This window comes from Magallana gigas, chromosome 5 (assembly GCF_963853765.1).
Source record: "Magallana gigas chromosome 5, xbMagGiga1.1, whole genome shotgun sequence".
Lineage (NCBI taxonomy): Eukaryota > Metazoa > Mollusca > Bivalvia > Ostreida > Ostreidae > Magallana > Magallana gigas.
In genome coordinates this window covers 48,645,507-48,667,513 of record NC_088857.1, presented here as the reverse complement: position 1 = coordinate 48,667,513, position 22,007 = coordinate 48,645,507, and the positions used below count along the sequence as shown (strand labels likewise).

The 22,007-nt window shown below is 32.7% G+C and overlaps 1 protein-coding gene across 1 annotated transcript in view; it reads left to right on the top strand.

The window, feature by feature from the left end:
- Nucleotides 1-11,915: 11,915 nt before the first annotated feature.
- Nucleotides 11,916-22,007, top strand: part of LOC105319820 (scavenger receptor cysteine-rich type 1 protein M160) — a 28,739-nt gene continuing 18,647 nt past the window's right edge. The window contains exons 1-9 of the mRNA XM_034455055.2: nt 11,916-12,102; nt 12,658-12,906; nt 13,201-13,345; nt 13,669-13,838; nt 14,299-14,452; nt 16,612-16,760; nt 20,393-20,641; nt 20,921-21,065; nt 21,378-21,547. Of these exons, the coding sequence (XP_034310946.1) occupies nt 12,033-12,102; nt 12,658-12,906; nt 13,201-13,345; nt 13,669-13,838; nt 14,299-14,452; nt 16,612-16,760; nt 20,393-20,641; nt 20,921-21,065; nt 21,378-21,547 (1,501 nt within the window). The 5' untranslated portion in view covers nt 11,916-12,032. The remainder of the gene's footprint in view (nt 12,103-12,657; nt 12,907-13,200; nt 13,346-13,668; nt 13,839-14,298; nt 14,453-16,611; nt 16,761-20,392; nt 20,642-20,920; nt 21,066-21,377; nt 21,548-22,007) is intronic.

Here is a 22,007-nt window from a genome sequence, read left to right as displayed (position 1 = left end):
ATATCAAATTTTGTGAAATGAATGACTTCTTTGCTTATTAAAGGCAGATGGTATAACATTCCTTTGAATGAGTGGTTATGTCTTTTGTGTAATAAAGGTCCTATTGGAGATGAATTTCATTATATTTTAGAATGTTCGGCACTAGAAGAAATAAGGAAAAAATACATAAACACAAAATATTGGAAAAGACCAAATTTTTTTAAGTTTTCTGAACTCATGACTAATTGCAATTGTAAATCGCTAAGAAAATTATGTGTATTTATTTCAAAATTTTTTGATGCTGTCTGCTCCTCTTAGTTGTTTTCCTATTATGATCCTTTATACTAAAATCTAATATAAGTAGTGATTCTATAGTCTGTTCTTTTTTATTTATATTTTTTCCCTGTATGAAAATGTACCTGTTTGTCTGTACCTCTGACGATTTGTATTTGTATGTATTATATATATGTTCCTCTTGTACCAAATTATTTGGTCTGAGTGAATAAACTGAACTTGAACTTGAACTTAAAGAATGGGCAGTGTAATAAAAAATACTTTTCACTTTCAATTTTATTCAAGTCAAATATCATACAAATTCTGTCCTCGACCGCTTCTCCTCTGTAGCGACCTGGGTCTGTCCATAGGGGAAGTATATTGTCAGTGGTGACATGCTATGTTCTGGGAGGTCTAACGTAACGTATATTTCGACCGGATTTAAAGAGAATATATGTCCGAAGTTTTGGTACACCTTGAAGATTGTTGAGCCATTCGGTTTGAAGTTAGTACGTAGACGTTTCCTCTGCAGAGTATTGATTACAAGGTGTAAAATTGGTGTAAGTTCTTTACATGTTTGAAGATTCCAGGGTATTTTTAACTTGAGAGTACCAGTGAGAACATTGTTTCGCCCGCGGTCCCAAAGGAACACACGTTTGGTAATGTGTTCTTTTTCCACATATGTAAATTGATTCAAAAGACCCATCATGTTTATTTCGTTGCGGCATTGTTGCATTTTGACATATTTTGTGTCGACAAATATGATCTATAGAAAAATAAGGCGCATTAAATGAATTAATAATTTGAGCAATTGCGTCTAGTTCACTATGCCATCTAGTAGCTGGTTAATGGTGCTTTCTTTTTTTTGGTTAACTTTAATGTGAGCAATTCCGTCTATTTAGTTTCATCATTGTAGTTTGTGGCTTCTAGGAGTATTGAGAGAGAGAGAGAGAGGAGAGAGAGAGAGAGAGAGAGAGAGAGTATTAATAGGTTTGCAACCATATAAAAATGCATATATGAGATACAAATATCCAAATATCCGGTATATTTAGAACAACTTCTTTAAACGATCTGCTATCAATATACATTTTAAAGTGCTGAATTAGTAATATAATATATAGTCAAAATTCATCTCTCTCTTTCTCTCTTTACAGAAAACACAAGTGAAACTCTAATGAACCTTGATTTAATAAAAACTTGTGAAACAATTATTGTTAAACACACAATATTGATAAAATTTTGTACAATAAATGACGACTGGTATGCATTTGTCATCACCATATTACTATACAAGTTTAATGTTTTGATCAAGTAAAAACAACTTTGTCTCAAAAGAATTTACAACTGATGGCAAAGTTCCCTAGAACTAACCAGAGGAACAGGCCAGCAAACACTTGATGAGACACTGCCGTCCGTCTGGGAGGTCAACGGTCTCCCTATACACGCGGCAGTAGGGGTCCCGGTTCCCGCAGTGTCTCAGGTCCCACGGGGCGGGGGTGGGGCACTCGCAGACCGGCTGGCATGACACGGGGCACCACTTATTGCTGATCCTTCCATAGTTAAACACCTGGCGGCAGTGCTCCGGGGCGTCTGGACAGGACAGGATAGGACACAGCGCACGCCGGTACCCCGCTGTACTACCTGTGTAATGAAAGCAAGGATTTCAAACTTCCGACAGTGAATGACGTAACTTCCGGTGTGACATTGACGAAACTGTATCACCAGAGGGTTTTCTTGTCTCTATAGAACACGTTCCTCAACAGTGACTACCCATGAACAATCAATAACTTTATACATTGACCATAAAAAATATTTGGAAAAATCTTATTTGTACACATATTTAAAAGATTCAGATATTCAAACAACATGAAGGTATGTGTATAAAAACAAACATTGACACGAATATTTTTAAAAAAAAATCTTTTATTTAAAAAAAATTAAATCAAGTCAAAGAATTAAAGACAATCTAACACGGCTATTGTAATTAGTGGACGCAATGTATATGATATTTTTCCCAAATAAAAGAAGAAAGAAAATGCAATGAGTTATTGTTGAGCTGACAGCTCGAATGATATAATGTATGTTGAAAAGTCTTCCTCAATCATTTATATTTACAGGTTAACATGTACATTGGAACGTACATGCATGTTGTAAATTTCTTTTTTTATCATACATGTATGCTTGCTTCCTTATATCATGATTTCCAACCGAAAATCATGCCCAAGATTAAATTAACTTTTGAAACCCATTAGATTTTGTAGTTCACTAGTCGCGAGGGAAGGAAATACCAAGTGTTCGAGCGTCAATGGAACATTTATTGATATGAAAATACATGTAGTGACATTTGTGAGCTCTCTAAGAATAGGAGTTGATTTTTTTAACAATGCCGTTTTCATATAGGAAGGAAATATAGGATGAAATAAATGAAGGAAATAAAAATCGGCATTAACCATTCTTTGACGAATTTGTAGAGTGTTCATTTTATTTGAAGCAGACAAATTTCTCATCTTTAATAGAGAATACTTCAATTTCATATAAGTTTGGTGCTGCAAACAATTTGGTAATAGAATTTTGTAAGGAGTTCCATTGTATTTCCTCATACTCAGAAGCTTTTTGAAATGAAATTTTCAATAGAAGATTTACGTGAACAAAGGCAAAGTAGAGTTTTGTACGAAGTTGGTAGTCCAAATCTTCCTACTGTTTCAGACAAATGTTACAGCTGATATGTTTTGGTGCTATAAAAATTTCTGTTCTTAATTAAGTTAGATAATATAAACGTTCTTTACTCCGTTTCAATGAATTAGTTAACCATAACATAGAGTGACCTTGACACCATCAAAATTTACAGATCTAGTAAGTATTAGTTTGTGATGTAGGTTACATAACAATTCCCGCGTCATTCTTGGTGCGGAACCCCGCTAACTTGTTAGAAAAGAGACAATTTCTATTTGGCTTTCAATAGCACAAGTAGTGTTTTAAAAGAACATTTACCACAAATTCAATCTTACCTAGACAAATGGATAGAAACACCACGAAGATTAAAGGCGTCATCATTTTGACAAGATGTGCTTGAGATAATGTTGAGGAAAAGACAGTATCCTTGCTGACTCCTTCTCAAGCAGTGAATAACAACTTTCTTCTGTAAGAATCTTTCAGTTTATCCCAAGGTTGAAGACTTGGAGAGTATTTGCTCTGTGTTGTACGTCTAATGTAAGTGCTGCCTTCTATGATATCCACAGAACGAGGTTAATTTGTTTATCTAAAAAAGCCACATGTTTACTTAATTTGTTTTCAATGTTTTCACATTTCATTTGTAAAACTGAATAATCTGACTCAAATCTCTATCTTGATAATGATGTTTGCTTCAATGTTGTTAAATTAGGTCATCCTAGACTTTCACGTCTTTAAATCAAATACACATTTGAAAAAAGTGTTCACGACAGACGAAAAAAAAAGAGTAAAATTAATGTTCGACAATTGGTGAATTGTACAAAACACACTGTAATACATTAACGGACTTTAAATGTGTGTTGATCTTGACGAATTTTTACAAGAAAACACTTGCATATAATAATTACAGCTGCATCATTATGTTGTTTTATCCTAAATTTTTGTTTTACTTAGCGCAAATAGCACTCTTGTGCCCGCTAGATAGGAAAGAGTAACACTTAACTTTTTCCCTTATATTAAGAGCACTCATGATAATTGCCATTCCATTCTGTGCACTCCTGCGCAGAGAATGTATAAACATATCGAAATAGTGATCATATGAGCATTCCGTCTAATTATATTGTTTTGCTCGGCTTGTAAAGGAGAGACTTTGTTTCATGAAATTTCAATAATTTAATCCTTTAAAACATCGTTGATAAATGCCTTAAACCAAAAGCTGAACGTTATCATATAAGTCATTTATCTAAGACTTTAATTTATTTCAAAAATTTTAAAATAATAATCTGGCACATGCACGTAAAGGATTGCTCTCCATTAGGTCATATTGGGGCTTACAGAGACTGCACAATTTCAAATAACTTTTTAAAATAAAAAAAACCCTGCAGGAGTCATCGTGATAAGTGTGATATTTATATATATTTGCTTTATTCTAAAAATTATTGGTCAAAAAACTATTTATTACGCGTTTCTGCATGCAGGTGTCATACAACACTATGACTTAAACATGGAATTTTAATTGCAAAATACCTTTGCAATTTTCAGGTGAAAATGACGACCTTTTACTTTAGAAGTGTAGTATTATATCTGTTTTATATAAAGTATCACAATTTTTTAAAATAATAATCTGGCACACGTAAAGGATTGCTCTCCATTAGGTCATATTGGGGCTTACAGAATCTGCACAATTTCAAATAACTTTTTAAAATAAAAAAAAAACAAAACTGCAGGAGTCATCGTGATAAGGAAATGATATTTATATATATTTGCTTTATTCTAAAAATTATTAGTCGAAAACTATTTATTACGCGTTTCTGCATGCAGGTGTCATACAACACTATGACTTAAAAATGGAATTTTAATATCAAAATACCTTTGCAATTTTCAGGTGAAAATGACGACCTTTTACTTTAGAAGTGTAGTATTATATCTGTTTTATATAAAGTATCACAATTTTCTATCGCATGCTTACCTTTCCTCCCCTTGATTCTTCACCACCTAATATCAACAAAATAATCCGTTTATAGCGAAAATAGCATATGTGCAATTTCTTTTACTATTAATAAAATAGTAATGAAAATGGTTACTTGCCAAAGCAAATGTTCTTTTGTGCCAATTTTGATCATTGTTTGACCTTTTAAATCCTCTCATTACTACTAAGTAATTTTGTTTTAATGAATATACACACGATTTTATCAATCTCTTAAAACAAATGTTTTTTTTCTCCGTTTGATACTATTTAGATTTACATTTAATAGGTGACATTTCCTTTGTGTTTAAATAACATGTTTTCTTTGATGACCATGGCTGCATGATAAATATACTGAAATATGCGGCGAAATGGAAATTGATTATTTTATTGAATGTAAAATGAAACAATTTCCATATCAAACATCGCACATTTCAGTACATTGTACTATACACCCAGGCACGTAGCATCAGAGGGACCAGAGGGATTTTTTTCTCGAGGCAGGCACTTTTAGCTTACCGAAACGAAGTCGGGGGGGGGGGGGGAGCTTATGCTATACCCCCGGCGTCGGCGTCCCCACTTGGTTAAAGTTTTTGTTGCAGGTCCTGTATCTAAGTTATTACTTGTCCTATCTTCACCACACTTGCATGGGTGATGCATCTGGACCAACTTATGGACTTGAGCAGGTGCCCTTTGATAGCAAGCAATTTCTAAGTTACTACTGGTCATAACTTAACCAAACTTGCATAGATGGTGCATCTTATGATACTGATGCAACTGACAGGCTTGAATGCTGAATCTGAGCCATACGTTTCGGATGCTGGAGGAGGTTAAGGTTTTTAGAGTGGTTAAAGATTTTGGGGCAGGTGCCCTCTGATGATTATATCTTAGTTATTACTGGTCTTTCTTAACCAAACTTGCATGGATGATGCATCATATGGTACTGATGCTACTGACAGGCTTAAGTGCTGAATCTGAGCCATAGGTTTCGGATGCTGGAGGGGGTTAAGGTTTTTGGAACAGGTCACATGTTTTATAGATAATAATTCTATTTCAAACTTGCAAAGTTGTTTTAACTATGATATAAAAAGATGGCAGAGGTAGCTTCAGATGCAGAGACTGATCTCCATTATCAAGGATGTTTAAAAAAGTATTCGTAAGAATTTCGCATGATCTAAGCGAGCGTTGTGCGATGTAAACGCATTGAATCTTGCGATATATATTGCGTCTGTATGCGACTGTTGTACAATGAAAGCAACTGTTGAAAGATAATACGATCGAACGCGCGAGAGATTAGGTGATCGGACGATTGAAGTGATTGGACGTGCGATTATGCGTTCCATGGTACGAATGATCGTGCGAGTCAGAGGAGGTATATACACCGCCCATATTCAGACATAGTTGAAAGCGAGGAAAGATGCCGCCCAAGAAGATACAGATATGCAGCAGCATTTATCATTATACTTCAATATCATTATTCTATTATATCTGATTGGTCTAGAAATCACGTGACAGGGCGATGTCATAGGAATGAAAAAGCCGATATGAGCATACGATGTAAACAAATATGATTAAATCAAAAATATTTAATCATTATGATTCTCTTTATATCTCAGAACCAACTTAACTCTCTATGATTTATGAAAGAAAAGTGAGAAAGTTACATGGGAAATCAAACAATCATGACGTTAATGTTGCGACTGTTGAAAAGTAAAACATTATTAGAAATCAACGTATTTTATGTAATCATATGTTGCTTCGTATAATAAAACGTTTATTGCATTAATGTTCAGGGAATATAAAGATTTATTACCCAGAAAAAATAAATTTCTCTCGGGCGAAGCCCTCGGGAAATATGATTTTTCTTGAGGGAATAAATCTTCATACATGTATTTCCCTCACCATCATACAATAAATGTATATTGTAAATTTTGTTCTAAACAGATAATATATTATACTTATACAGGGTATATATACTAGTAGTAAAGCATGGCGCAATGATAGTAAAACGTTGCAAGATTACATGAGACATGTTGAGCAACAGTCTCACGGTCGCAAATCAGACGCATATATACCAGCGATTTATCTTACGATCTTTATAAATCGTGTATCACTCTTGCGAGTACCTAAAACGTTTTACTTTGCACGAGCTCTCGCATTCATTGTTATCTGTGATTGCCTATGTTTGAAAATTATCATATTTTTTTCTTCTTGATCTAGCGCTTGTCAGATTTCTGTTCAGTCTGACCATTCCCCTTCCCACTTTCAAAAACGAAATTTGACAAATTTTTTGTCTAGACTTCAATTTAAATCGATAATGAAAAGAAATGAATATGTATCCTTTAAATAAAAGTACTTTTAGGATGGCGTCTAAACCAATTCAACCAATAAAGGAATTTGTAAGACCTTTCTTATATATCCGGTCAACGATACACGTTTTCGATCATTAAATTATTAAGACAATATACCTAATTTGGTATGTTAATATAACGTGAATTACAGCATTGACATATAAAAAGAAGCTGTAATTCTTAAAAAAAATTAGTTTCTTGAATAAGTGTCTGTCTGATAAGACAATAAGATTTCAACAATGCAGAATTTTCACCTTGAAAGTTAAACTTAATCATTTCAATATCATGTACTGGTAATACAAGCCCATTTTTAACCATTAGAAAAAAACACGTTTATAAGCTTAATAAGCTTTATTAAAAGCTTCCTTCTTTTCCCTACATTCGACCACCATAATGACAATCATAAAAACCAACATCATTGTAAATTGAGTTCTAAAGTAACTATATAAACGATTTGATTCAATCAGGTAGAAAACTGCCTTATCTAGAGTCACCCATTAGGCCCATGCACCATTAAACTGTACAGTGCACAGTAAATGCAGCATCAATTTCACCAGTCATAAATCATTTAAATAACACTTGCACACAATTTCCTTCTTAGTTTTTTTAAAGCCCTCTATTTATTTCCTGATTTTTAATAATCAAACCATACTAAATCAGTTTCGAACAATAATTATAAAATCTGTACTTAGTGGTTCTAAACGGTGTTATACAGCGTCATGAATTAGAGTTTTTCAGACTGATCCATTTGTTAACCTCACTGATAATAAATTGCCTGTGTAAAACGTCAAATAAGACAGAACACGTCTAAATAGCGTATAGCATGGTGTTTTCCTTCTACTAATTAAGAAATTGGTTAACAGCAATCACTTTAAAAACCATGTAGATTCTATGCGCAATTAGTAAAGATATATCTTCCCTTACGTAATATAACGTCATTTTATAAAGTATAATGACGTCAGTACTTTAACCCTGACAAAACTTTTCACGTTTTTATAGTTTTATTAACTTTGACATAATGCAATTAATCAGGCAGTCAGTAAACCTGGAGATATATTCATCAAGTGGTTAATTTGTTGTTAACCTAATATATGAACTATGCATGGTCATTTAATTCCATATGGGGCTCAATCTTTCATCACAGCTTAAATATGAAAATCAAAGTTCGCGTATACATTAGAATAGGTCAACTATATACTAAGCACTAGTATACGTGACCCCCAAAACGCTTGCAAAGATGTATGAGCTCGAGACCCTTTAAAGTGAATGACATCTTAAAAGAATAGTATAGAAAAGCAATTATACTTTAAAAAATAATACATAAAAAGTATTGGAAGAAATAGTTTAAGATTATAATTACGTAGGGATGTATGGCTCTTTTGGAATGCATAATGGCAAATCATTTTCATCCAAGATAAAAAAAAAAAAATTAAATTTAAGGTAATTTGGTTAAATTAGCACAAAACCATAATTAGAATGATGTCCATTTCAAAGAGGATTTGCGAATGCGTCCTCTACCCCCAAAAATTTTGAAAGAAGTTTTTTTTTTTATTCGGACCAAAATTGACGCACGATGAAAAAGGAAAAACAAATCCAAGGGTGTCAGATGCATGGTTGTATTAGCCTATCTATGAAAAGTAGACTTAGTAATACTAAAGAAGACCAGTTAAGCCAGTTTGTTTGACTGTTCTCTAGTTCTTCCAGACTTATTTTTGTAAATAAAACTTGTACCTCTTATATCATTTAGGTGGTTTTTGAGAGAATAAGTGAATTGATATAAATTGAATTGAGCTTCATAATTATAGGAAAAAACACACCTGCACATAATTTCCTCCTTAATTTTTAATCAATACAAATTTCCTTTCATTTCCTGAATTTCTAAACACCAAAAAAAAAAAAAAAAACCCAAAAAACTAAATTCATTTTCGGACAATAATGTAAAATTCTGTACTTAGTGGTACTAAAAAGTGTTGAACAACGCCATTAATTGACTTTGGTCGATTTGTTAACATTAATGTGATCGAGGCTTGGGTAAAAGGTGAAATGTCAGAACAGACATGTCATAACGACTGATAACGTACAGCGTGGTATTTTATCTCATGCTAATTAAAGATCGATATTGAATTTTTGTTGTTTAAGCAGTCGTTTTGAAAAATGTATAATTCACACACAGATTGTACAAGATAGTTTTATGTGCTAATTTAGAACAGACAGGCAGTAACGTTAGCGATGTATTCATTAAATGATTTATAATTCACCTAATATTGAATTTACATTGAAATAAGTCCTTTACTTTCCTCATAGCTTAATACCAAGGTTTGCGTATTAATTACATTAGGACAATTACTTACTATTTATTTAAAAAGGTACCCTAAAACTAAAGGACCAAAAACTGCTTGCTAAGAGCTCAAAACTCGTCCAAAAACATGTTAATGTCAAAGAATGGAACGGAAAATTATACATAAACAAAATTGTTCATATAAAAAGTATTTGAAGGAATAATTTAGGATATGAATGTTAAGTAGAGCTGATGCAGTGCGGCTTATTAGGGTCACATGACAAAATTATTTTCAGTTAAAATAATGAAAAGAAATAGTTTTTGTAAAAAAAAAACCCCCGAGAGAAACATAATAATTTATCAAATCCTGAAAAAAGAGACACCTAATAACATGCGAAATTCTTCCCTATTTCTTTCAACTAAAAAGAGTAGTTTTCTTTTTGACAGATAACTACCTTTTCATTAAACAATGCAAGACGGAGTCTATTGCATGACACCCTTTTCATATTAAAGGAAATTATTTAAAACATTTTGTTTAACATGCTATTATATCAAATTGAAAGGTCAGTGAAGTCAAATGCATCTTGCATATGGATTAATGTGTTTACTTAAATCATAATTCTGAGGAAATAAAAGATGAATGAATGAATGAATGATACAAGACTCTAATTAGCGTCTCATGTAAATGGCTATCATTGGATATAGGTCTTTTATTTGAACATTTTAAGGCTTATCATAAGATAAATCTTGTCATTAAACAAAAGGCTTTCTTTTTGACAAAAGACTTAACTACAAGGACAATGGTCTCTTGTTTTCTTTAAGTTTGACACTTCATTAGAAATATTAATGAATATTGGCAAAATTGGACATAGAAACACTAAAAAGATATCTATTTGGGCATTTGCCTCTAACCTGACATTTGATGTTATATTGGGTGTAACCATCTTGCTGAATTTGGAAAGGTTAAACTTCACCGGCACATTTAGTTAAATTTAAATAACAATTCTCGTAACAATTTAAGACAGAATTCTTAGTGTAATGAAAGTCACCTTATATTTCGGTTATTGTTCTAAGTCATATACACAACACCATTGCCCTATTCTTTTGCTACATAGGAAAAAACCATGTTACCTTGGTTTCAAAACAGTTTTTGAAGGACATGAAGAGTTATGTTGCAAGAGAATGGAAATCTTTTTCTTGTGGTTTACAATACTTCATTTCGTCTAAGTAGTAGAGACTTTAGTAAATTTCGAATGGGGTCAAGTGCCTCTTAGATCTATGTGTTAAAACAATGCACGTGTGTGTCCAAGTACATACAGTAAAAATATTAAGCAAACAGCTAGGACTCTATATACAAACTAATATTTTAAAACAATAGTTTGTTTTGCAAACTACCCTGTATAAGAATGCATTAAGCAGTAAATGGCCAGAAAGGAAATAACAGGGACATAATTGCTAGAAAATGTGCAGCTACAATAAATTCAATTAAAATTGGGTGTTGGCAAACGCTTAACAGATAACGGAAAACAATTAAAAAAACCCAAACAGTATACAATCATGCACACATATATTAAATACAAAGTTCTTGATTGGATTACAAACAATGTAATCAATACACTTGACCGCATCTATTCTTATGAATCGAAAGATGTAGTGGCTCTTCCAAACATTTATTTTTAAAGGCAAAACAAATTACCATACATTTAGCAAGATTGCCACTCCAGAAGTAACAGGTTACATATATATTGATTTCATATCTTTATTTTTATAACTGAATAAAACTGATGTCTTGAGAGAAACCTCGGGCAATAATTTTTTTTACATTGATACCACCTTATCATTTTTAGTAAGGAAACATTTGAAGAATAGGTTTGACAATTAGACACTTCAGTATTTTTTTTAAAAGTCACTTATGAATATCAAAATAAGCTAGAGAAACACTCTTTTTGCATAAAATGAAATAAATAACTTGCTAGAGTCATGTCATTATTTCTGATTTACGACGATGCTTTGCAATACGTACAAATCGTACGTTCATTAGTAATGACATCCATACGAATTTATTGTGAATACTGTCTTTTATTAATTTTCAATCTAAAGTTGAAAATGATTATTTCAACTTTAGATTGAAAATTAATAAAAGACAATACTATATAAATAGTACGGAACGAAATGATATAAATAGTATTTTACAATGGAGATAGTAGGCACATGACGTTTGACCCATTTTACGTCTTGATTTGTTGGATTACACGGTCTCAAGTTATGCTAACACTGTGTCAAGTGTTGACGATGATCCTTAACTGAACCTTTGCCTTGAAACTCATAAAGGGCAACTCTCAGAAATAGCACGATATTTTAAGTTCAAGCAATTATTCAAAATCACACGTGATCCATTACAAACATTCTAACCAAGGAACGATAAAGCAAACATGTATTTCAAAATAACACAGACCGTAATGATGCGGTTATAAGTTCGTATTTGACCCCAAAATATGTTATTGGTTGAGACTTAATGTATTGCGCTATGGTGTTTTTGAGTTTGCTAGCTTTATCAATGATCTCAATACAGGGACAGAAATATGGTGAGTATAAAAAATGTACGAATAGGAAATTGTTATTAGACATTATATTTTATGTTAAGGCATTGCAATTTGTATTTATGAATCTCATTTTGCACACTTCCAAAGTATGATAATAGTTGTGCACGGAACTTAAGTATTCACGTTGGAAAGACTAACGAACTGTGAATGCAAGTATTATGTTCAAAGAAAATTTATTTCAATCTTACCTCTTGCAGATTTTCTTAAATACTGTAAAAGTGATAATTATTTACGCGTGGGGGAAATTTACACTAGTTACGCAGTAAGATTAAAACTGCATAAAATACCCCCGCACGTATGTTAAAAAAATCAAAACTTAAGTTTGGTAAATTGCACATCCGCGAATTAAATACCCACGCGTATTGTTTGACTATATACGTGTACTTAACCACCAGCGTAAATAACCACTACTACCGTGTGAACATTAAGGGCTTATAAACCAATAGTATTGAAAGAATGAAATTCCAGCAATGCATCTACTCAAGCTCGCTTAACATTTACTACATTTGTAACAATGTAACATATATTGTTTAACAGATTGTCCCAAATGGACATATGGACAACAATGCGAGAGCTGTAACTGTAATCAAACGACCAGCGCCTCCTGTCATGTAAAATATGGTTATTGCACTTGTAAAAATGGTTACTCTGGCGAATTTTGCAATTGCAAAACTGGAGTTCACACCTGTAACCTTGAGACGTCATACTGCCATACCAGTGAAAGAGGGGAAGCAGTGTGCCTTTGCAAACCTCATTTGTCGATAACAAACAAGGAGAAATGTTTCAGTACGTAACATTTATAGTTGGCAATTTGAAACGAGTATTGAATAACGTATTTTAAAGTAATTCGAAAAAGAAAACTAAAACAACGTCAGCGTCTCACATGTTATCTTAAGTTAGTACACATTCTAAAAAATATTTTCATATTGCTTTTTTGAACTCTAATAATACTTTCCAGGCCTCATTATTGAACAATGTCTGCAAAAAATAAATAAAAAATAAGTAATTCAAAATAGCCGAATTCAAAACCTTTGATGGATTCTATTTTAAGAATGTAAAGTATGCCATTTATATCCTCAGATGAATACGTTCGATTGACCAATCAAACCCTAGAGAATGAGGGCGTTGTAGAAATCTATCGCGATGGAGTTTGGGGAGGAATTTGTAAAAAGAGGCTCACAGCACAAGAAGCTCAGGTCGTCTGTCGCCACTTTGGTTTACCCGTGTACGTTATTGTTTGTATCTTGTTTATCTGAAATTGTCATAAATTTTTACAAATTTAAAATTGAAACATAGATATACCGTAAATAATAGTTTATGTCGCAAACTTTTCATGCAACTGAAAATTTGACAATATGTGTAACAATTTTGAACACAGAATTTATATTTGATTTTTTACAAATGGAATTGTGTATATTCACATCTTTTTAACACAATAAAAAGGACAAGTGTATTCATATCTTGATGATAAATATCTTACAAATACATTGTTACCGCAATATTTTCAATCATCATTGTCTTTCAATCATCATTTAAATTTTGTTTCAGTAAGTATGCACGTATTATTGAAAAAACACGTGTTATGCCCACCTCCTACTTCTACTGGCCTAACATCAAATGTAATGGTACGGAGAACAGCCTCTTGGATTGCCAAAGACGGTATCGCAAGAAACGATACTGCCCAGAAGAAAGCGCTGCTTTAATAACGTGTCCCTCTAGTGAGTAATCACAGTGGATAAGTACTTTTCATACTGTCTTTGCATGACCTTTAGCGCAGAGATTCGAGGGAAAACAACAATAGATTTCAGGTAACCGGTTCCTATACGTTTAATGATTTATTATCTATTTGTATTTTTGAGCTGAGCAATATGATGCATATTCCACACACGATGGTTAAAGCACAACTCTATGAATAACGACATGAATAATTGAAGGTCAAACATCATAGTCAATGTCAAAGTAATCGATAGTGTAATGAAGTTTTATCGGGGAGATAAGCGAACTTAGCATGCTTACGATTTTATTTAAAAAAAAATCAAAGCCAAAATATATTTTATCTCTGTTTGTCATTTAACGCCTTTGAATGAAAAGTAAGGAAAGAAAAATATGCACCCTTGGCTAGTAGCTAGATAAGTGTGACTTTATTGAATGAAGAAAATCAATTGTTTTTACTTACAGATCCACCGCTACGATTGGTGTCTAACCAGACCTCACTGACAGGAATCAGCGGTATACCACAGCTGTATTACTTTGACTCCTGGCACAATATTTGTGACACGGGCTTTGATGAGAAAGATGGTGAAGTAGCATGTCGAGAGCTTGGTTTACCAACGCAAGTATAGTTACTCTGCATTTATATGAGTTCGTTTCTGTGATCGGTATAGTAGATTTAGTGAAAATAATATTTTGTGTTGCTTTCTAAATCAGTTCCCCTATGCATTAACTTGCATTGAATGTGGCTTATTTAAGAATAGACATCATAAAATAATTCAAAATCAGAAGAATGATTGTGTTAACGTTATTCATTGAAAACATAACATATTGTTATATACAAATCAAATTTCAAACAAAAATGCCAAATAAATTAATTGACATCGTTAAAGTAACCTCAAGGCTCATTGGGACTCAAAACAAAGTCAGTTAAAAATTTAATTTTGAACAGGAGTAATAACACATGAAACATGAAACAGCTAGAATCGTTTGCATACAAACTATGCAATTTAATGTTACTGCATGTTAATTTTTGAAGGGGGTATTGTTAACCTTTAAAAACCTAGAATATGCATTCCTGACAGCAATCAATTCATTACTTTTAATAATCAAATCATTTGCTATTTAGTATTGCGGGTAGGTTAAAGTAACTCCCGAGATAAATGACCGTCGATATTATGATCAATTTAAAAAATGCTTTATTTTTATAAAAACAGCGCTAAATTTGTCTCATTCGGAATCGAGTCGATCTTTGAAGCTGCCGTGCCATGGTATCACGATACAGTTAAAAATAGATCACTTTTTTACCTTAACAGAAAAATCAAAAAGTGTAACATTACCCTGCAGTTCATTTGTATGTATAATACAATAATTCGATTGGCAATTGATTAATTTTTATTGGTTTACTGCTGAAATCGTTAATCGCATAAAATAAATATTGTCATTACTTATCGGAAACCCCCTCAGCTTCTTCAATTTCATTGAAAATACAACGTATTTTTTAATTTACAAGAACAAAGCACAGGATTCTAGCAGCACTTTTCAAGTATTTTAGGCCATGTGCTTTTGATATTTGCCGAATTCAATTTTCGTAATATTCGGGGTAGTGTTACACTTTTGCCTTTTTGTACACACTGCCGGTAAAGCCATATAAATGTCTATCTGCCTACCTTATAACTCTCGCCAATAAAACCTCACTGATATTCATCTAAATCTTGGGTATTTGTATTCAATAAATCTTAATTCGGCATTGTTTACACTGCATTCCGATGATTTGTCTCCCAACATTGATCTTTTCTATTAAACATGCCTGTGACGTCATAAATGGTAATTATAAGTAATACAGGAAAATCAAAGATACATGTACATTCAGTTAGAACATTTTCTAGTGGCATTTTACACCCACATTTTTTATAATTTAAACCAGAAATAAAGTTAAAATTCACATATTTCTGATGAAAATATGACATCATGCTGCTTTTTGTGACGTCATATCTTTCAGAGGAATTTTTACTCAATCGATCGCTGAGAGTTGCCTTATCATACCTGCGATGTTTTTCTGATATTTTTTTTCTTCAAATTTTTAATATGTTTAACCGGCAATATGCTATAAATCATACGAGACTTTCCCCCAAAGACTTTTATTTCATATTTACATGTACTGTAACACCTGACACTGAATCTGCAATGTCGGTGAAACAATAATTTTTCAAACATCAACTTTTTTCAGTAGTTTAATTACTACTTTTAGGGAAAAAAAAATAGTTATGAGAAAGTTAACAGTGAGTGAAAAACATATTTTCTTCAAAAGCATATGATAGTAATGTAAATGACTTTGTATTCACTTAATACTAAGTAAACATTTTTTTTGCATCGCGTCGGGCAATATTTCGTCCCTCGGGGGCAAATATAATCAATGTTGCCCTCAAGCCCAGTCAATATTTGTATATTATAAGATCAACTTAAGCTTATTTAAATAGGACAGACGAAGGTTTTTTAATTACTGTAATCAAGAATAATCGAATGTAATTAATTAATTAAATTAATTCAACAATTTCATTAATTACACCAAATACTATTTCACATTTCCATTACCTTATCCTTTCAGACACATATCCTAATTTCATTTTATCCATTTCGAAAATTTTCTGTGCTTAAATTTATTTTAAAAAGGAAGAAAATCATTATGATTACTTGAAATCGCCTTTTCTAAGTACTTAACGGAATCATTTACACGATATTTAAATTCCACTAACCATTTTAACCTATTATCTGTTTCAGGAAATCCATTACAGTATACCAGGGATTAGAAGCTAGGGATGCGCTGTTTTGGGACTTTAGATGCACAGGGAACGAACAGAGGCTGCTGGACTGTCGAGTATCTATTTCCAATGTCAAATGTTCCATTGTAACGCTCATATGTGACACAGGTATATCATAGAAACAATATTTCAAGATACCTATTTTCTGGAAGCAAACCCCAAGCACTTGTTTTGGCGACAAAGTGTTAATAACACAAGTTATCCAATTCCGATTAATATATATATACCTCTTTTGTGAATTGCAATCATGTTTGCTTTTAACGAAAAACAGTGGAAAGACGTGGATTTCCGTTCTGTTTAACTGTGATTCTCATTTGACCGGCCTTGATGAGTATCATATCCCTTTGACATGTCAGAGAGTCATCTTTGCATTTTAAGATTCATTTTGAAGTCGAAACCCTAATCTGAGGCTCCCCTGATTGTTAACCCAGCATCTATTATTATATTATTGATGTTTTACCTAGAGAATGTGAAGTGAGGTTCAAGAGTCGGAGGAATCTCGGATTTTCTATATCCTAGTTCAAAGGGCCACAAATTGTAAACCTTAAATTACAAGCAATTATTAGTGCAAAAAGCTCAAAATATAAATTATGGAATGAAAATGTGAACTTCTTGTTTGTAATGATTTTTTTATTCTATTTATCTAAAATAGAATAAATTTGTATTAAGCGCCAAAATAGGTATATAGAATACCCCAGCTTTGATATAAATTTTGATGAAGCTACTGTACATTTTTCATTAAAAATTAGAAAAAAAACTTAAATACTATTAATATGGAGTCCAAGCTTCTTAAGGGCAACTATCTGAAGTAGCACGATGTTTCAAATTCGAGCAATTACATGTATTCAAAATTGCAATCAGGTCACTACAAACATTTTAGCGTATGTACGATAGAGCGAACGAGGTATTTCAAAATAACGCAAAGTATCGCAATTGACACCGTTTTAGCTCATCTGAGCTAAAAGTTTAAGTTAGCTTTTCTGATCACATATTCTCTGTCTGTCTGTCCGTAAACTTTTAAATTTTCAACATCTTTCTCAAAACGACTGGGTCAATTTCAACCTAATTTAACACACCCTAAAGCAAAATGAATTCAAAGTTATGAAAATTAATTACAACGCCCATTTTTTAAAGGTGAGATAATTGGAAATCATTGAGAATTTTTGAGAATTTTAAAAGAAATTGTCCCAAGAGAAAGGAAGCTGACACTTAAAGGCCGAACATTTTTACCGGGTGGTGAGGGCGGGGCTTAATAATTAGAGATGTGAAGGCCTGCGGGGCTTTAGGTCTACCTGTGGTCGTGAACGCTGCTAATCGCTATACACAGGAAGCAAATTAATACACAGGAAATAAAGAATTAATCAGAATTTGTCTTACTTTGAATATCTTATTGTTCTAATAACAATACGAAGCGATTTTATACAGAAATGTTATGTGTCGTCCGAATTTTCTCTAAGCACACCTGTGTAAAGCACAATTGAAAAAATGCAGTTAATGAATTCTGCTTTAAAAATTTAACTCAGTACATTATGTTTAGCACTTGACATTGTTTAAAAAGTTAATTTAAACAATTATAATAGTATATGAAAAACATACGATCATTAAGAATGTGGAGTGTAAAGACGGTCATTATACGTCGACAATTAATGGAGTTCGTTTTCCATGGAGTGACGTTTTTATGCATCAACTTCCAACTGAGTGAATTACTAGTAAATATAGCTTTGGTAGCACATTGTAAGTTTGTTGTTAAAAGAAAATTTTATATGTTTTTGAGCTGCCCATGCATTTTCGTGGAATTTAATAGGTCACACACATTTAACATAATTTAAATATAAATTGTGCGTATTTTCAATCACTGAATAATTATTTTTCATAATCAATTTCAATACCGGTAATGTTAAAAATTCAATTTTAAATTCCCCCTTTTTAATACATGACGGAAGTTATCAAAGATAACGTTGTCACTTGCTATACAGAAATCCGCGGACCTGGCAAGATCACGCTCGGACGATCACGTCAATAAAACTGGGTGCTATTGTTTCAAACTTGATTGACAAGCGGCATCATTTTGAAGTTTGTACAAGTAAAAAAGGGGGCGTTTGTAAAATGCTCGGCCTTTAAGTCGCCATGAGGCTGAAACTTTTGTGGAAGCATCCTCGGGTAGGGTATATTTAGGTTTGTTCAAATCATGATCACCCGGGGGGGGATGGTTGGGTGAAAATGGGGGTTGAACTTTTACTTGAAGTGTATAGAGTTAAATCTTTAAAATTCTTTTCTTAGAAACCGTTTGGCATGAAAAGCTGAAACTTGAAAAAAAGATTGGGTAGATTCAGGTTTATTCAAAACATGATTACCTAGGGAAGGATGGGGTGAGCACTTGGAGGGGAGGGGGGTACACAAATTTACAAATAAATGTCTGAAGAAAAACTTTAAAATTCTTCTTTAAAAAATCCACTTGCCTAGAATGTTGTAACTTTGTGAAAGCAATTTCAGATAGTGTAGTTTCAAATTCGTTCAAATCAAAATCTTGAGGATGATAATGAGGCCACATTGGGATCTAATTTTACAAAGGAAAACATTTTAATTATTCACAAAAACTGAAATGTTATAATATATGGTTTTATGTGTATATATGCAAGCATTTTAACAAATCGTTGATTCTTTTAGATTGTGTAGGCTTTGGCCCCTTGATGATTCTTGGAGCTCACAGGTCTATATTTCATAATTAAACAATTGTTAAGAATCTTTTTGAGAACTGCAATGCTCAACATATGATATGAATAAAAAAATCATGCTGATAGAAAAAAGACTTGATTATAAACATAAAAATACTGACGGAGAAAAATGGAATTTAGTTTTACAGGATCTACATGTATTATACTACTTTGTCCAGATAGTTTGTATTATGACTCCATTAAGCCGATTTTATCATACCTATCGTTGCTCAGATAAGCGATGTTGCCCATGGGCTCTTGTTTTTTATTTCTTGAGAGAGAATTCATTACACTTTGTCGTTTTTGAGTTGGCTTGCTTATTTATCGTTTCTATACAAGGACATAAATATGGTAAGTATAAATAGATTCAGAGGTAAAAATTGATTGCTATGTAAACAAAGATCGAGTCTCATAGTTGTTTATTTCTTTGACAAAATGGCACGTAAAAACAATTTAAACTAATTCAATATCTTCATAAATACTATTAACAAAAGAAGATACATTTGATTTAAACTTACACAAATACTATTCATATGTGAAAAATGTCAATATTCGAGCTTTGTTTACAAGACAAAAAATTATTAACTCTGTATCTTGTGAATAACTTGATATTTGACTTTCAGATTTTGACATAGCATTATAATATAAACTTCTACATTTATCAGTATAAGCCATGAAAATGGAAAAATAAAATTTAAAATTTTAAAGTAAAATCGTGTCCAAGTCACTTCAAGGCATTACAATTGATAATTATAAAGTCAAGTTAGCACCATTCGAAAGTATGATAAAAATTGTGCAGGGAATTTAGGTATTCATGTTAGAAAGACTGTACTAACGGGGAGTTTTCTGTCCTTATGAAATGAAAACTCTCACATATTATCTAAAAGACTTTCCTTCAAATTATGAACGGTAGGGATTTATAAACCATATATAAAATTTGAGGATTAATGTTTTATCAATGTTTAAATTTAAAAATCGCTAAATATCTACTATATTTGCTATAATATTATACTTACCGTATTACAGGTTGTTCCAAATGGACACACGGACAAAATTGTGAAAGTTGTCGTTGTAATCGAACAAGCAGCGCCTACTGTAATGCACACAACGGTTATTGCACTTGTAAAGATGGATACACTGGGGAGTTTTGCAATTGCAAAACTGGTGTTCACAACTGCAACCTCAAAACTTCAAACTGCCATACCAATGAAAAAGGAAAGACAGTGTGTCTTTGCAAACCTGGGTTGTCGATAACTAACAAGGAGGAATGTTTCTGTATGTTACAGTTCTAGATTACAGTTTTTGAATGAATATAAAAGAGTCTTTTTAAAATAATTTGGAAAAAAAACAATACAATGGCAAAGTTCCATATGTTATGCAGTATATACATTCTACAAAAGTATGACCATACTTCTTTTAATTGTGATTATAGTTTCATGAACCCATTATAGAACAATGTTTGCAAATTAAGAAACGTTGGATTAAAAATAAACATTTCTAAACTTTTCATCTCTTATATTTTATGAATGTATAATGTATCATTTATTTCTCCAGACGAATACGTACGATTGACCGACCAAACGCCGGATAACGAGGGCGTTGTAGAAATTTATCGAGATGGAGTTTGGGGAGGAATCTGTAAAAACAGGCTTACACCAAGAGAAGCTGAGGTTATCTGTCGCCATTTTGGTTTACCTTTGTACGTTATCGTTCATTAAAGTACAACATTAATACAGATTTTAAGTAGACACATAGATATACATAATGTATATCCTGATTTTCCATCTAACTCAAAATATAATAATTTGTGTAGCATTTTACAACACAAATTTAGATATTTTCTTTGGTTGAAATGACACTTGTTAATGTGTATATTTCTAGTTTTTATAACATCATAAGAGGACAAATGTATTATTATATTGATGATTAATTATGTACCAATCCATTGTTTAAGCAGGGTTTTTTTTTCGATTAGCCTTATCTTACAAATATCATTTGTTTTAAATTTCAGTAAGTATGCACGTATAAGTGCGAAAAATCGTTTTATGCCCACCTCTTACTTCTACTGGCCTAACATCAAATGTAATGGTACAGAGAACAGCCTCTTGGATTGCCAAAGACGGTATCGCAAGAAACGATACTGCCCAGGAGAAAGCGCTGCTTTAGTCATGTGTCCATCTAGTAAGTAATGATACTAGTGAATTACTCATCGTACAATGTACAACGTACAAATCTGAGTTTTCAGTAAACTGATCCTTGTACATTACACTACTGGCTCTAAAAACCCCTGTCCGTATGAAAATCCCCTGTCTTCCCCTGTCACCCCCTGTGTTTTCACTGTCATCCCCTGTACATTCCCTGTGTGCCACTGTACAGAGCCCCTGTATACCCTGTCATCCCCTGTGCGCCCCTGTACACAACCCCTGTGTGCCACTGTAAGCCCCTGCCACCCCCTGTATGCCCCTGTCATCCCCTGTAAGCCACTGTGCATGCCCCTGACATCCCCACGGGTTTTGACTGGGGGGTTTTTTCAATATCATTTTCTTAATTTAACTATTGAAATCACATGTGTTATATTTTGAGCTATAAGTCAATATTTGCACTCAACAGCGCCGAATCACAAGACACACTGTTATCGTAA